Raw genomic sequence first — 17,538 nt, 5'->3', positions numbered from 1 at the left:
TGCTTAGTGGTCATCTGAAGAATGCAGAAAGGCGTGCAGATTGGATATCTGCTGCCGATTTGACTCCTGCCTGCCAATCCTCGAACTGAAAACCAAAGAAAGGATCTGCCGATTATTAGGTCGTCCATTGTCTTTCTCTCTTCAGTGAATTGCTCAATAAGATGACTGTAATCACATTGTAAATAAAATAATTAGAATATGTCATACATACCCACCCGCCAGAACAAAAGTTTATACTCGGTCTTCTGGAGCAATTATATTTCTATCTGCCGGCTTTTGCATAAGCGTGCTTGTATATTTATAGCACAGTAATGCTTTGTAACGAGAAGCGAAAGGAAATAGCGGAGACGGAATGTTTCATGAGTGAACTATCGACGATCTTTCGCGCCGTCAAGCGCATTTTGGAGCAATTTATTTGCATTCAGTTTTGCTTATATGGCATTTAGTTTTCGCTTTCTGTACCGATTTATTTGTAATCAGATATACCACTGTGATTGCCTAATTGGGAATCGGCCTCAGTTGACGCTCATTTAATTACCTGCCGTACTGGAAAGTACAGTCTGTTCTTCCTAAACGTGAAAGATAATAAAGAATAAAAGGGAAATGTTAACTGATACGCAGCGCTCTATATAACGGGAGCTCAATACTAGTTGTGCATACAGACATGTTAATATGCGATTTTACTGATACAATATGTCGAGAGAGCGAGAGGACGAGGCTTAAATTCCCTGTTTTTATATTAAATGCAGTCTGTTAATTAGTTCACTTCCACTGCACAGAGAATTGCGCCTGTAGTAAAAGCAGTGAATAACAAATAATTTTTAAAGTTGATATCAGATTCTCGTTCCCTGCTTAACGTTCCGTTAATTCTCGTTTCCGTTAGAAAAGCTACTATGTCACAGTCATTTGCCCCACTAGTTCTGAAACTCTTTAGCGTGTGAAACGTGTTTGGTGTTTCAGAGAGCACTTTTTAAAATCAGAAACCAATGATACTTTAGTAATGTTAGACATCTAAAATGTGCAAATCCGGTGTAGTTGTAGGCCTTGAGCCACTATACGCGAAAATAGTCGCAGATTGTAGTTGTTGCCCATTTGCCCACCTGGACGCGGTGCTGCCGTAGTGTACACAGTGGTCCGTGCAAGGGGTCTACGGCTCGTGAAAGGAGTCATTGAGTTGTAAGAGCCACAGAAGTATTATCTCAAGTCGCCTGCTGGCTATGTTTTCCTTTCTGTCCTCACGGAAGGCAAATACAGAGATGGTTCCTGTAACACGATCACCGGTGAATTCTTTGCCCCAGTCTTCTCCAACATAATGGTGTCCTAGCAAGGTGTCTCTGAATGATAGTGGAAAGACGTTTTTACAGCACTATTGATCGAATTACTTGAACAAATTCAGCAGCGACCACTAAAAACTTTGTTTGTCAACGTACGTTTTGTGTTTTTACCCATCTTTACGTGAAGTAATATGGGTATGCGTTCGTTATTATTATGCTTACATCTATTGCATTTTGAATGCTGCAGTTGACTTGTGCAAAAAGTAAAAGAAAAGTTTTTGAAGACGTATGTTTACGCCTAATTTACGGTTAGATGCATTACTTTTATTCTTTATCCTGTAGTTCTTTATTACTATGTTATGTACATCTCTCTCTCTCTCTCACTCACACACACACACACACACACACACACACACACACACACGTAAGAAATGATACTAAATATGATGTCATTTTTCATTCATACAGAGGCCTTTTATTACGTTTGAAGGTCTTCAAATTAAGCCCAATAACGCAACTAATTTCCGAAGATATCAAAAAAATTTCATTTTAGGTTAATTGCCACGTAAACAAACGCTAAGTCATCCAAATGGCAACCACTGCGTTGCAGGATCATAACATGGTATCTAAAAGTGTGTTTCCATGTGTAGAGCTACAGAATGCGACATGAAGTAAGTGGACCTAACTCTTAATCAGATGTAAATACACGTCTTAAAAACGTCGTTGGTAAAGGATTAATATTTTACGCAAATCAGCTGCATCGTTCGAAGTGAATGATGTAATCATAACAATGATTAGACTATTACCCCAACTGAAGATAGATGAAAACGAGAAACTCGTTTTGGCTGCAGTAATGCTACAAGAAAGTGGCTAGGTGCTGTATCTTTATATGTAATTTAATTCGCAGCGACGGAGTTCAATGACTTTTACCGTCGATAAAGTGAAGTTATCGTTTGTCGAGTTCCAGTACGTAATTCTATCAATTTTTCAAAAAATTGTTATTACAACTTTTTTTCAGGACCGTAACTGAATGTTATGCTCGAATTGTATCTTGTCATAAGTCTCCAGATACTTATTAGTGGAGATTAATATTGGGTGTGTCCGCCTTTCGCCTTTATGACCGCTTGGCCTCTGTTGGGGAAAATTTCAATGGGGTGTCTCAGCGTGAGTGGAGGCATGGCACCTCATTTTTTCTGAAGAGTTGGAACGAGAGAAGATAGCGATGTTGGCAGCTGGGGTTTGGAGCGAACTCGACGTCCTAGCTCATCCCAACGGCGTTGCATTAATTTCAGGTAGGAAGTCGCGGCAGGCTACTCCGTTTCAGGATTGTTATTGCCCACAAACCATTGCCTTACAGATGCTGCTGTACGACATGGTTTATTGTCATTCTCATACGTCCAGGTCCAATCTGTTCCTCTACTGTACATAGCAGAGAAACGTTCTCGATGCATTCATCGAACCCATATCCTTCCATCGGTTTGCCACAGGGTAGAGCGTGATTCATCACTTCAAATCTCTTGTCTCCATTTATCCACTGTTCAGTGGCGTCGCCGTTGACGCCACCTCAAGCGTCACTTAGTGCTGACTACAGAAGCTTGTGACTTTTCTGAGGACCTGCTCGACCATTGTATTCCATTCTTTTCAACACTCTACTCACAATCATTGTGCTAGCTGGCCTACTGGTTGCACTTTGTAACTCTCGAGTATTTCCTTCCGCTGATTTCGTGCCGTCTTTTACAATCACCCTTCACATTGCTGGACGGCACCTGCCTAGTCTTGGTTTAGCTGTGGTTATTCATTCGCGTTTCCACTTCATAATCATGTCACTAACAGTCGACTTGGACAGGTTTATAAGGGTTGAAATGTCCGTGATGGAATTTTTACTAACTGTTTCTCTACTAACAACACAATACTCCCCTCTTCCTTTAAAATTGGCGGGTCCATCTCTCAAGACATCTAGCGATCAGTTCCGCATTATGTAGTGGTGACCGTACACTTTTGATCAGATGCTGTTTTTGGTTTTGGTGAATACTGTGTTGTGTTTATTATTTCTGTAGGGTGTTCCTTGGAATTACTCATAGTGTTGGAATGCGATACCTACTATCTTAGTTCAAAAATGCTTCAAATTGCTCTGAGCACTATGGGACTTAACATCTATGGTCATCAGTCCCCTAGAACTTAGAACTACTTAAACCTAACTAACCTAAGGACATCACACAACACCCAGTCATCACGAGGCAGAGAAAATCCCTGACCCCGCCGGGAATCGAACCCGGGAACCCGGGCGTGGGAAGCGAGAACGCTACCGCACGACCACGAGCTACGTACTACTACTATCTTAGTTGCAAGTTATTTGTGGAAGGAACTTCGTAAGGAATGCACGTTGTTGGCAGTTGCTCTATCATTGTCAGAATGGATTAAGAGCATTTCCTATTCCTCTCTTTTTTTTTAGGGACCTGGAGGACTCGGCGTCCCTGGACGAGAGCGTGGAGAACCTGGACCGGGGATCCCTGGCGTCCTTCGGCTCGGGCAACACCACCGACTCCGATAAGGTGAGTACCGCCGGTTGGCGCCCGCCTTATCCCTGCTGGGCTGTTTATTACCGCTGTGCGCTCGAGGGAGGCGGAGTTGGGACTAGCGGGTGAAGCCTCCACGCACGGCGGAGGGTGATAGCGTCGCGTCGCGGCGCGTCGCTTTGATCCGTACTCACTCCTGACGGGCCATGGGTGAGACCGGTTCTGTGAGGAGGAATTTCACGTTGCGGAATCCCTCGAGCGTGAACAACAGAATAAAATCCATCAGGATGTTGCAGTGTGCTATGAAACGTGAACATATTGGATGCGAGATATTTTTCTACGTCACTCGCTGGATTGAGTATATGCCCTATTGGAGAACAGATTCCATCTGTGGTTCGACTCTCCTGCCACATCTGCCGTAGAGTCCTGATGAGTACGATCAGACTTCCGTATCACCGAGCCTGTGAAAGGTGATTTACGTGGCCAACGTTTTCCAGACTCAGATGCTGTCGTCAAAGCTGTAAGACAGTGGCTAGCCTCAAGTGGTTCAGGTTTTTACGAGCGCAGTGTGAGCGTAGTGTATTCCGAATGGTGGGGAGTAAGTGGAGAAATGAGAGTATGTAGCTGATATTTACTCGAACTGTGTTACTGTACTTTCTGTATCTGTTCAGCGGGAGTCATTAATTGCGGAATGACTCTATTATATCAAAACCCGTTTTTCTGTTCCGATTTGCTATGGTAACCTGTTAGCAACTTACGTTTTATGTCATCTGTCTTTCGACTGGTATGATGCTGTCGACCATATTTTACTATCTTGTGTCAGTCTTTTCATCCACCGAGCGAGGTGGCGCAGTGGTTAGCACACTGGAATCGCATTCGGGAGGACGACGGTTCAATCCCGTCTCCGGCCATCCTGCTTTAGGTTTTCCGTGATTTCCCTAAATCGCTTCAGGCAAATTCCGGGATGGTTCCTTTGAAAGGGCACGGCCGATTTCCTTCCCCATCCTTCCCTCAGCCGAGGTTGCGCTCCGTCTCTAATGACCTCGTTGTCGACGGGACGTTAAAACACTAATCTCCCCCTCCTCCTCTTTTCATTCGTGCTAACTACTACAACCAATATCATATGTTTTATGTATTCCAATCTTGTCTTCCCTATTATTTCTAGACTCGACTACTCGGTAATAATGTCGTACCAAATGTCCACTAATCTCTTCCTTTTTCTGGTATTGTCTTCCACCAACTTCTTTCCTCACTTATTCTCTTTAGCGCTTCGTCATACCATACTTTATCTGGGCACTTAATTTGTAACATTTTTGATAGCACCAGATTTCAAATGCTTCCAGTTTTTTTTATTTTCTGCATTTCAGATGGTCCATATTTCTCTTCCATAAAATGCTGTACTCCTGACGTATACTTTCATAAATTTTTCTTCCTCGCCTTTGTGTCCATATCTGATGTCAGTAGAACTCTCTTACTGGAGAATGCTATCTTCGACTGTTAACCTATAAAAAGTAACCAAAAAGTATTTTTTCGTTGGTGTAGGTAATGTGAAGACCTGTTATCCACCTGAGAACAGAAATGAGGAACTTACAATCTGACATAGTTTTCCGCGAAACAGTTATACCATCATAAAATTTTATTTTAATATCAAAGGGATTTAAGAGGGAACAACAGAGTGACGGACGGAAATATTGCTCAACTTCAGGATTTTTTTCTCCGTTCTGGAATATAGTTGACAAATGGGTTTTGCTGCAATGAATAAAGCGTACATTGAAGTTGTTATTGGTATTTTCATTGAAAAATATTAATATTTTCACTGTGTAATTGGGATTTTCCCGCGGCTGCTCAGAAAGGAGGTAGATCGACGGTTGTCGCTGTAACTCCGGTTGTGGTTATCTGAGACATGAAATTAACATATCACCCTGACCCTTAAAGATGTAATTTTAGTTGATCGTAGGGATTTGCAAAAAAGAGTAAATAAATAAAATTTCGCGAAATTATAGGTACGTATTTGAAAAAAATGGACATTTTTGGACCGCTCTTTTTTGGCCGAAAAAAATACTAAATATGGACATAGAAAAAATTGGGTACGATGAACTGAAGAGAATTCAGTTTGCTTCAACAAAGACCAAAGATCATTAAAATCGGATGAAAATGGTAGCGTTGGCGACGACAATCATTCCGAAAAACATGTTTTTCAGAAAAACTCGTTTAAAGATTGACAAGTACGAGGGTAATCCCAAAAGAAAGGTCTCATATTTTTTTATAAGTGCATAGACCTGTTTATTTCTGCAATGGTTTACATCAGTTTACAGCTTGAACATTTAGCTATTTCTCGACATAATCACCATTTCTGTCGATGCATATTTGTAGACGCTGTTGCAGTTTTTTTGTGCCCATGTCATACCAGCTCGCCGCCGTGCTGTTCAGAAAACTATGAACTGGCGTGATTGTTGCTTGGTCTCGGGTGTAAAGTGGTATGCCCAGATTTCGTCACACGTGAGAATTGAGTCCAGAAAGTTGTCCTGTTCGGCTCCAAGGCGGTGAAGAAATGCGCGGGAAGCATCAACTCGTTGCCGCATGTGGTCCTCAGTCAGCATGCGTGGCACCCATCTTGCGCACACCTTCCGTAGTTCAATGTTTCCGTTAAAATTCTATGAGCGGTGCTTCGGGAAACCTCAGGAACCAACGTGCAGAGATCATCCAGGGTGAACCGCCAATGTTCACGCATGCTTTGCTCACCCTTCAACACTGTCTCCTCAGAAATTGACGGTCTCCCGCTCCTTGGTTCGTCGTGAATTTCGGTCCGACCAGCTGCAGACTCTCTACACCACTTACGAACATTTTTGACATCCATTCACGACTCACCATACACTTCCGTCAATTGGCGATGGGTTTCAATCGGCGCAGTGCCCTTCGCGTTCAAAAACCGAATAGCTGTGCGCAGTTCGCACTTGGCGGTAACAGCCAACGGGATCTCTTTACACACAGCGCGGGAAGCACTCTTCATAGCAGTGTGACCAACTTCCACACAAACAGAGTTCTGTACTTATAAAAAATAGGAGACCTTACTTCTGGGATTACCCTCGTATTTATCACATAAAAAAGGGACAAAGCTTGAAACTTACGGGATATCATCGATGCCCTGGTCCATAATAACTATAGCTAGTGGATGCGGCTTTCTGCTACTTTGACCTGATAAGTCCACATTTTCGTCCTGAAAGCCCTTTTCATCGCTGCCGGCGTCTGTATCCTCACAGCGCATTTCATCGCCGGTTTTGATTTGAAGGGCATGTGCCACGTGCATTAATGCAGTATGCCCTACGCTGAATAGACATACGGCCAAATTTGAAGCAGTGTTGACGATTTCGCTTCGGGCTAGATATTATTTATGGATCGTGTCTCCAAATGAGACTGTTGAAACTTGCATTCACATTTTGAGTAAAACCGCCCAAACAACGCTCCTGCAAATCAGGTTCACTCAAATCGGTATAAATAGAGAGCATGAGCGCGGTACGGATTCTCTAACGCCGGGGCGTGCCGTGCACACTCGGCTTCAAACGCTCACGGAATCTATGCGTTTTGGAGTTCACGCATAATATTTTGGGGGATATTTCTTCAGTGTGTATACATTCTAATTCCTTAATAAAGAACAGATCGAGTTTCTTCGTCCGTCACCATGTTGTTCCTCCTTAATACGCCACCTAGCAAAAGAAGTGAAGCACCTAGAAGAGGAAGAAGAAACGAAATGCAAATGCACAGGTTGGGCGGGTGCGTGATTATTCACTGATTACAAAATCGAGTCAAAGTTGCAAAGAACTTGACAGTATGAGCCCACCTGTAAGTAGGACGCTGCTCTCCCTGGGGCCTGGTTCCGTGCACTGACTCGGTTGTGAACGGCGTCATAAAGTCATTGTAGGCTCTCCTGAGACATACTGTTGTGACTAGTTCTTGATATCGTGGATACTAGCACTGAGACGGAGTTGACGTCAGGGCTGGTCCCACACGCGTTCTATCGAGGACAGATCTCAGGATCATGCCGGCCACGGGGGCACTTCATCATCACGCAGACAGTTCACAGAGACAAGTGCCACGTGTGAACGAGAATTGTCATGTTGAAAAATGGTACTGTCGCTTGAGTGGTGAGACAGCCGTGCTGTACTGTTGTATCGTCGCAGTCACTACCGGCCGCGACCTGAAGTAATAACCGCCTACTCCTCACACCACGCCGCCGTGCCTTACCAAAACATTGGGAGACTTAGGTCTTTCCCCCAGGTCGCCGCCATACTCACCGACGTTGGTCACCCGGGGTAGTGCAGAAACGCGATTCATCGTTGAACAGAATGCGATGCCAGTCATTAGCAGTCCATGCTGTCTGGTGACGACACCACTCCTACACCGCTAGTGTTGTGGTTTTAACGGAAGCTTACGCATGGGACGGTAATTCCCTATTCGAGCTGTTGCTGGAGTGCGACCGTTGGTGTGTGAAGATACGGAATGTTGCAGAGGGTTCATTACTTGTTCTCCGATAGTAGGCGCCTTTGTAAAGGGGTTACCATGTGCTTGGTGCGCATTACGGCAGTCCCTCCTTGTGGTGGTCAGAGGTGGTCGAGCGATACATTGACGATAAGTATACGTGTCCTCACGTTCCAATAAAGTCCAACATCGAGATCGCTGCCCCACAAATCTCCATATTGCGCGATGCGACCAACAGGCCAAATAGAGATCCGCAATCCTGTCAGGTACTGATAACGCTGTCTCAAACGAGTACACAACAACTTTGTGTACTTCGCAGTGATCACACAACATCTGACGCTGTTCACGTTGTTACATAGCCTAGTAAACCAGGTAACAACACTAAACACGAACAACACTAATGCACTCTCGTGGCCTTTGTACCTGTCACAGAGAGGTGCAACTCTAATCATTTAGGTACCCGCCATTGGTGTGTACGTGTGCCAAGTTACAACTGACATTCGACATTGTCTTCAGGACGCTTCACATTTTTTGTCAGGCGGTGTATGTCGGGATATCTCTCCGAGAAAGCACTTCTGTAAGTAAAGTTTCTGGTGTGATTTCCAATTAAGCCCCGTACATGTTTAATTTCTATACTCGACTTAAAACAGTTTGGTGTGAAGAACAATGAACTCTTAATGAAGAAGCTTCTTGGCCAACGCAGCCAATTAAGCACGCTGTAGACAGCGGACTCCGCATATCGCGCGGGTTTAGTAATCATTCGAGCAGTACGTACGGGAAATCCGACATTGTGAATCGAACGAAAATGGCTGCCGGGTCGGCCGGCGTGCCGGCTTGCGGGAAACGGCAATAAACTTGTGAGTGGCCATTAAAGCTGTGTTGATTGGCGGTGGTTCCATGCGAATCAATGTTTGCGGTGGCAGCGTGCAGCAGAATGTAAACAACTGTACTTCCATTTGTAAAGTAACTACCATGCGACGATGTTGCGAACAGAGACTACGATTATATATACCAAGCAGTGACTTGATGAAAATGTTGATCCTCTTTATTGGTTATGAAAACTGTAGGACTTCTTTCGTATGCAGAATGCGCATCCATAACTTTTCATGAATGATCCACGATAACGAAACAACATTTTATGCTAACTGCGAAAGGGACGAGTATTTTGATGTGTATTAAGGGCTTTAAATTACTTTTATTTGCCGAAATATTGAAGCTGGAACGATCATTTTAAATTCAGTAAGGTACTTGTTTTCATGGCCTTCGACAGCTCTTGGAGAGGGAAGTATAATGACGTGATGTGTCTCAGTACTTCCGGTTAAACGTTTTACTAAAGTGCTAAGTATGGAGTCGATGGGTAACTTCACAATACCGACTCGTGTCCTGTGCTGTGCAAACGTAACTTCACCGTCTGTTCCGGTTGATTTCAGCATCTTGTGAAACGTTTGAAACCAAAATTTAATAGGCGTTATGTGGCTGTAATTCTCTCTTAAGTAGCCGTCTAATACTGTTTGCCCGCCTACGTAGCCGAGATCGCCAAATCACACCTTTGCAGTGGCGCTCGACTCTGAGATAGCCGACTCTAGTCCTAATGACGCAAGAAATATTCTTTGCTGTAATTTGGACGGCGAGGGGAGGGGAGGAGCGAAGATGGCATACAGTGACGGTCTTTGCAGCAAAGACCAAACATCTCCGTTGTGGCTCGTGCAGTGAGAGCGTGTGCCAGTATTGACGCTGACTCGCCTGCCGGATGGAGACGTAAAGCTGGGCAGTCCCCTTGGTGCTATGCCACTGGGTTTCTCGGTCTCACTGTCTTCCGTCCACTCATCAGTAACAACACAAACACAACTCCCCACTGTACAAGCACTCGATACAGTCATCCATAGCAGACATATACGAGGATTGCCCAGAAAGAAACGCACTGCATTTTTTTTCAGCCGAAAACAATGCTACGAATGCGAAACGCTACGCATGTGTTATTTGAAGTCTCCTGAATGAGCGCGCCAAGTTTCCGTCATTTCCGACAGATGCCGTAGCTGCAGGACAGTTTCAAAATGGCGTCTGTAGGTGATGTAGTTACAAGCAACGTGCAGCCGTTGAATTTCTCACTGCAGAGAAAGAAACTGTGGGCAATATTCACAAACGCTTGTGCAAAGTCTATGGAGGATCTGCTGTCGACGGAAGTACAGTCATTCGCTGGGCACGGAGGTTGAGGTCATCAGAAGCCGATCCGGCAGAGCTTCACGATTTGCAGCGACTGGGGAGGCCATCCACCATCCACGGCTGTCACACCTGGCATGTTGCAGCGAGCTGATGATGTCATTCGCGACGACAGACGCATTACGACGCGGCAGTTGGCGTTGCATCTGTCAATCAGCAAAGGAAGTGTGGTTGCAATTATCCGCACTCTTGGATATTCAAATGTGCGTGCAAGATGGGTCCCGCTATGTCTAACGGTGGATCACAAATCGCACAGAAAAAACATTTGCCTTGATTTGTTGCAACGTTTTGAAGCTGAGGGGGAGGCCTTTTTTGTCACGGATTGTTACAGATGATGAAACCTGGTTTCACCATTTTGAGCCCGAAACAAAACGACAGTCGATGGAATGGCGCCGTTCTCACTCTCCACAGAAGAAAAAATTCAAAGCAACTGCTTCCGCCGGTAAGGTCATGATCACCGTGTTCTGGGACTGTGAAGGTGTGATTCTCATTGATGTGATGCCAAGAGACGGGACTATTAATTCTGACGCATATGTCAACACATTCACAAAACTCAAGACGCGCTTCAGGTGACTTCGACGCCACAGCAACCCAGGAGATGTATTGCTGTAACAAGATAACGCTCGGCCGCACACAAGTCTGAGGACTGCTCAACACATCGCAAAACAGGGTTGGACAGTGTTACCCCATCAACACTACAGCCTTGACCTAGCCCCCTCGGACTTCTACTTGTTTGAGCTATTTAAGGATACCATTCGCAAAAGACAAAAAAATGGTTCAAATGGCTCTGAGCGTCATGGAACATCTGAGGTCATCAGTCCCCTAGAACTTAGAACTACTTAAACCTAACTAACCTAAGGACATCACACACATCCATGCCCGAGGCAGGATTCGAACCTGCGACCGTAGCGATCGCGCGATTCCAGACTGTAGCTCCTAGAACAGCTCGGCCACATCGGCCGGCCGCAAAAGACATTTTGAGGACGATGAGGAGGTGTTTCACACAGTGAAGCACTGGCTCCACCACCAGGAAATGGATTGGTACCGACAGGGCATACACGCCCCTTTCCCACGCTGGAGGAGGAAGAGGAGACTAGCGTTTAACGTACCGTCGACAACGAAGTCATTAGAGACGGAGCACCAGCTCGGATTAGGGATGATGGGGAAGGAAATTGGCCGTGCCCCTGCAAAGGAACCATCCTGGCATTTGCCTGATGCGATTTAGGGAAATCACGGAAAACCTAAATCTGAATGGGGGACGCGGGTTTGAACCGTCGTCCTCCCGAATGAGAGTCCAGTGTGCTAACCACTGCACCACCTCCCTCGGTTTCACGCTGGAGGAAGGCCATAGAACGGGGTGGAGATTACGTGGAAAAATAGGGTGTGCAGATAAAACACCTTTCTTTCTTATGTGTAATTCTCATTACGTTCAGGAAACAATTGTTGAAGAAAAAATGCGGTGCATTACTTTCTGGTCAACCCTCTTACATTCTTGACCCTTCAGAACAGGTCGGAGGAAGGCAATGGCGAGCCACCTCCGGTAGGACATTGCCCGGGACGGCAGTGCAGGATTGTCGCACCTGCTCCGAACAGTCACTTCCCTGAGCACAGGGAAGTTGACACCGTTAAAAAAAACTGAATTGCTTCAGCATCTGTTTGCATGAAAATGCGCCATGGCCTGAGTATACAGCAGAGTATTCTTATGCACAGGCACTTGTAGGAAGCGTCATTATGATGATCTAAAAGTTTACGAAATGTTGGTAAAGTGCGTGTAACACAGGGCACTCTGTATTTGACTCCAGTGCTTACTAACGGTCTTGTACTTGATGGCGGTTGCTGCACAGTCGGTAAACTTTCTAGCATTTACCGTGAAATTTCTTTGGATAATATTTCCTGTATAGAAAATATCAGGTAGCGTCGCGGTTCGAGTTACCCGGTAATTTACAGGGTATTGGTCGTTTCATCTATTATTCAATTAACAGATTGCTGCTCTGGCTCGTTTATTTCGCCATTATATCTCGTTGTCTTTGAAAATTGTAACGTCGTTAAGGAATCAAGAGTGAATGTATCTCAGGCCACACATGAACCTCAGCGATTACAAATATATTTCGACGAACTTACTCGCCTGGATACCCGACAACTTGTTATTAATACAGTACGCTAATGGTGAGATTTGAAACAAAATATCATTACTGTAGAGTAATATTTTGTCTACATTATTCATTTTTTAAATTGTTTTCTACCGAAGTGGACAGGATGTGCTGACCCAGATCTCTGTCCGTCAAGAGCTCCATTCTCTTTAGCAAAATCCCAGCGAGTTGGGAGCGGAACGTAAAAAGAGTCCCATCAGGGAATATTTGAAAGGCGATTATTAGTTCTAGCCGGCCGCGGTGGCCGTGCGGTTCTAGGCGCTCCAGTCCGGAGCCGCGCTGCTGCTACGGTCGCAGGTTCGAATCCTGCCTCGGGCATGGGTGTGTGTGATGTCCTTAGGTTAGTTAGGTTTAAGTAGTTCTAAGTTCTAGGGGACTGATGACCACAGCAGTTGAGTCCCATAGTGCTCAGAGCCATTTGATTATTAGTTCTCTTATTGGCCGGCAACCAAAGGAAATCTCTCGACAACGTAGATCGGAAACAAAGGTCTGCAGGTACTAAAGTTTTTTTGTGGGACAAAAATTGGAGCCTAGATCGTGCGTCTAAGATTAAAGTCGGTGTCTTGTTCGGTATATATTTCAGTGTAGTTGTAGGTACGTGGCAATGGATAATGCGTTTCAGCAGAACCCATGAAGGACTACGCAAACTGCACTACCAGTTCAGAACTAAATTATAACTGCAGTTTTGACAATGTTATGGGAGTAACATACAAATGAAAATAAAGAAGGGACAGTTTTGCTCGCTGGAAAATTTATTTGGTATCCATATTTGACATATGAAATAACATTAATGCCTCTCAAGTGATGTGGCAGTTCTGACACCAGTTCATGTTCGGTTTAGAATTTATATCTTGCTAGCAGATTAGAAGTGGTTCATTTGTTCCGCTATAACTGCCCACGCTGTCAAAAATGTTCTCTACCATACCTCCCTGTTAAAGACGAAGAACTGCAAAGTAGGAGAACCGTTGGTAAATTCGTAAGTTGAAACATGTCACGTCACTTGTGTGTCGAAGGACGTTTCCTTGTTAGCTGTTACACTGCTTTTGTACGTAGTTACTACGAGCCGCACACTGAAGTACGTCCTGGAGAGCCTTCTCGCCTGCAGCTCAAATAAAGCACTTTGGGCACACTCGTGAACAACGGACAACGCAATTCCTGCGGAAAGTCTTGCTTTTGGTGCGCACTTCTCTCGTGTGCTCCTCTTGCAAGCAGAGCGGCGGCTAATGAAGCTCTGTTTATGAGCCCAGTTGTTCATTCTCGTCTCCGCTACCCGTGACGCAGAGATTTTCCCGCCTTACTAGCGGTGGCAAATCTTCTCTCTACCGCCGTTGTGTCACCTTGTAACTTTACGACGGCCGTAAAATTCTGGAGCTGGTCTTACAGTTGCGCCTTTGAGAACACTCAATTTGCGTAATCGTAGTTACATCACGGCACGGAAGCCGCTTAAGTGTCGCGCGGCACGCGACATTGCTTTTAGTCTGTTCCGGTAAACCGCCGGGCGGCACAATCTACCCCTCCTAACGGCGTCTATTTATGGAGGCGGCGTACCGCCGACTTCATTTCCGTGCGTTGCGTTCGCTACAGAGGACACGGAGACAGCTGCCGGAGGGGAGCTATTTACGTCATGCTTCGTGAGGAGAAAAGCTGCTGAACGTGAGGGAACCTAAATGTGAGAAGTAACTTAAGTTTTAAAAGTGTCTTGCGGTCTTCTTCCTTTTCCGTCAGAATCACCTGCCGCTCCATTACTGTTTTAGCGAATAATAGTCTCCTGCTGTATTTCGTAACCGTCAGTGAGTTCTCTCTGGAACGGCTGCGTGATCTTCTGCTCTAGCGACCTCTATCCTTGCTGTGTGTCGAGCCATAGCGTCCACTTTGTCGCGTTACTGCTGATGATTGCCGGCACGGTAGCTCAGCGTGTTGGGTCAGAGGGTTAGCAGCCCTCTGTGATAAAAAAAAACGGATGTCTTACGACGTCCGCCCCGAGCAGATGCAACGAACAAAAGCGAACAAAATGAGATTAAAAAAAAATGATGAGGCACTGTTACACGCCACACCGTGAATCTTGTCAGTCAGATCTGCGACAGCGTCAAAGAGCATTTCTGTCTGAGATTCTGCTATTGCCTTAGGCGGAGGCGGAAGACAGCTACTCCAGGTCGTCTGGAGTAATCTGTTGAGTACAGTCCCCGCATCGATTGTACTACACGGGTGTCCCTGCTATTGCGACGGCTTCCTGTTCATAATGTCTTCGTGCGTCAACACTTGACTCACAAGCTCCTCTCATGATGCATACAAGGTACGATTCAACTCGGTCTTCACTTTACCGTATGGATCTTGTGCAGGAGGTGCCGCGATTACGTCTTCAGCTTCGGCTGCCTAGTGTTGGTCACAGGTTCGAATCCTGCCTCGGGCATGGATGTGTGTGATGTCCTTAGGTTAGTTAGGTTTAAGTAGTTCTAAGTTCTAGGGGACTGATGACCACAGTAGTTAAGTCCCATAGTGCTCAGAGCCATTTGAACCAACCTAGTGTTGGTCAAGCTGACTGACCAATAGAGGAAATTTCGTAGTATCTTCGGTTATTCCTGCGTAGTGAAAACAAGCTTTCACCTTCGCAGACAAGAGTGTCGGATCGTTAGGCCAGAATGCCGGCAATCACACAGCAAATCGCGACACTGTCGGACCTTCAGCGTCCGCGGAGTCTTGCATTTTAGTAGCTGAAAATTCTTTGGTCAATCCCGGCAGTTGTTGTTCTAGTATCTGTGGGCTGATCACGTCCGGTTCACCAGTGACAGTGCAGCTATGGCAATAATCGTCCCATCTATTTATGCGTGTGTTCAGGTATCTACATCTATATCTATATCTACATCTACATAGATGCACCGCAAGTCATTTCCTTTCCTGTTCCACTCGCAAAGTGTCCGAGGGAAAAACGAGTCTCTATATGCCTCCATATGAGCCCTAATTTCTTGTGCCTTATCTTCGTGTATGTTGGTGGCAGTAGAATTGTTCGGCAGTCTGCTTCAAATACCGGTTCTCTAAATTATCTCAATAGTGTTTCTCGAAAAGAACGTCGCCTTCCCTCCAGGGATTCCCATTTGAGTTCCCGAAACATCTTCATAGCCCTTACGTGTTGTTCGAACCTACCAGTAACAAATCTAGTGCCGGCCGGGGTGGCCGAGCGGTTCTAGGGGCTACACTCTGGAACCGCGCGACCGCTACGGTCGCAGGTTCGAATCCTGCCTCGGGCATGGATGTGTGCGATGTCCTTAGGTTAGTTAGGTTTAAGTAGTTGTAAGTTCTAGGGGACTGATGACCTCAGAAGTTAAGTCCCATAGTGCTCAGAGCCATTTTTGGACAAATCTAGTCTTTCTTCAATCCGACCTGGTACGGATCCCAAACACTCGAGCGTCCTATATGTGGTCAACTTCGCAGGTGAACCACCCTTTTCTAAAATTCTCCCAATAAATCGAAGTCGACCATTCGCCTTCCCTACCACGGTTCTCACATGCTCGTTCCATTTCATATCGCCTTGCAGCGTTATGCCCAGATATTTAATAGACTTGACTGTGTCAAGCAGGACACTTGTAAAACTGTATCCGAACGCTGCAGGTTTGTTCTTCCTACTTATCCGCATTAACTTAGATTTTTTATCATTTAGAGCTAGCAGCCATTGATCACACCTAGTGGAAATTTTGTCTAAGTCGTGTTGTACTTTCCTGCGGTGACTTAACTTCGATGCCTTAGCAATCAGTCGCGACAGCATTCAAATTATTGGCTTTCGAAAAACTGTTAACAACAAACATATGTTAACAGATACATGTTGGTGATAAGAAGCTACGCGTTTGGACTGATAAATAGCAGTAAATCAATTCTAGGCGCAGCCTGTCTCTGTGTGTCAAGAAGTTCTATCTATCCTCATGGAGCATCTATGAACAAAACAAAACAACCAGCGATTCCGAAACACGAGCGCCTCTGGCGTCAGGCCTGTGATCTCATTGACGTCTACGGAATGCACTAGCCGACTTTTATCCGCTGCAGGCTGAGTTGTATTCCATCCTTGGCGACTTGCCCAGCATGTCCACAAAGGCAATTCCTTCAGTAATTATTGGTTTCCTTCCTTTGCCAAAACAAATAAAGCTGTTTTGAGAAAACACGTGAAGCATATCTGTGGCGTAAGTTTCTCCATTACTTTTCTTGAATGTGATGCTGATGCAGCGGAGAATTTTGAAGTTTACGTCCATTTGGCATAAGTTTCGAAGGATCTTCTTCTTCTTCTTCTTCGCGCTGCCGTAGACTTATTCTGGTGGACGCCTCACACAGTCGCTGCTGTTTGTAAAAAGCGCTTGTTTGTACTGGAACCTGGGTTGGCGTCGGTCTGTTTGTCGCAACATACGCTCCATGCTGCTTCCTTCCTGTCGTCCCTCGCAAAGTTGCGCTCATTGGCCGTAGTAGTAATCTTCACGTAGATGGATGGATGGATGGATGTGAAGTGTGGATTCAGGTGCAGTCGTGCCTAAGTAAGAAAGGGATGCCATCCGATGCAGATTATCTTCCTTCTCTCGTTACCACAAACGACAGAAAAGCACTTTACACTGATACAGTGTGATTTAGCTCCTGCCGCGCGGAGTGTGTGTTGTTGTTAGCATACGTTAGTGTAAGTATTGTGTAAGTCTAGGGACGGACGACCTCTGCAGTTTGGTCCCTTAGGAATTCACACACATTGGAAGATTCAGCTCCTGTAGACGATGCAGTTACTTTAAGACACCTGATATGCAAGCAGCTCAAGTGCCATCAGTTAGTAAAAAAGATTGCAACAAGCCGTGAGGCACACGAGCACATACTTGGCTCGTACTCTAGGATTGTATGTATTGACTACTATATCTGGTTATTAAATGAAATCAGTGC

The 17,538-nt window shown here is 45.3% G+C and overlaps 1 protein-coding gene across 1 annotated transcript in view; it reads left to right on the top strand.

Moving 5' to 3' along the window:
* Positions 1-17,538, top strand: part of LOC124612449 (kalirin) — a 1,731,149-nt gene that overhangs the window by 1,007,741 nt on the left and 705,870 nt on the right. Inside the window, exon 28 of the mRNA XM_047140672.1 lies at positions 3,727-3,826. Coding sequence (XP_046996628.1) covers positions 3,727-3,826 — 100 coding nt within the window. The remainder of the gene's footprint in view (positions 1-3,726; positions 3,827-17,538) is intronic.

The sequence above is a fragment of the Schistocerca americana genome, chromosome 4, assembly GCF_021461395.2.
Source record: "Schistocerca americana isolate TAMUIC-IGC-003095 chromosome 4, iqSchAmer2.1, whole genome shotgun sequence".
NCBI lineage: Eukaryota > Metazoa > Arthropoda > Insecta > Orthoptera > Acrididae > Schistocerca > Schistocerca americana.
This window is presented reverse-complemented; position numbering and strand designations above follow the sequence as displayed.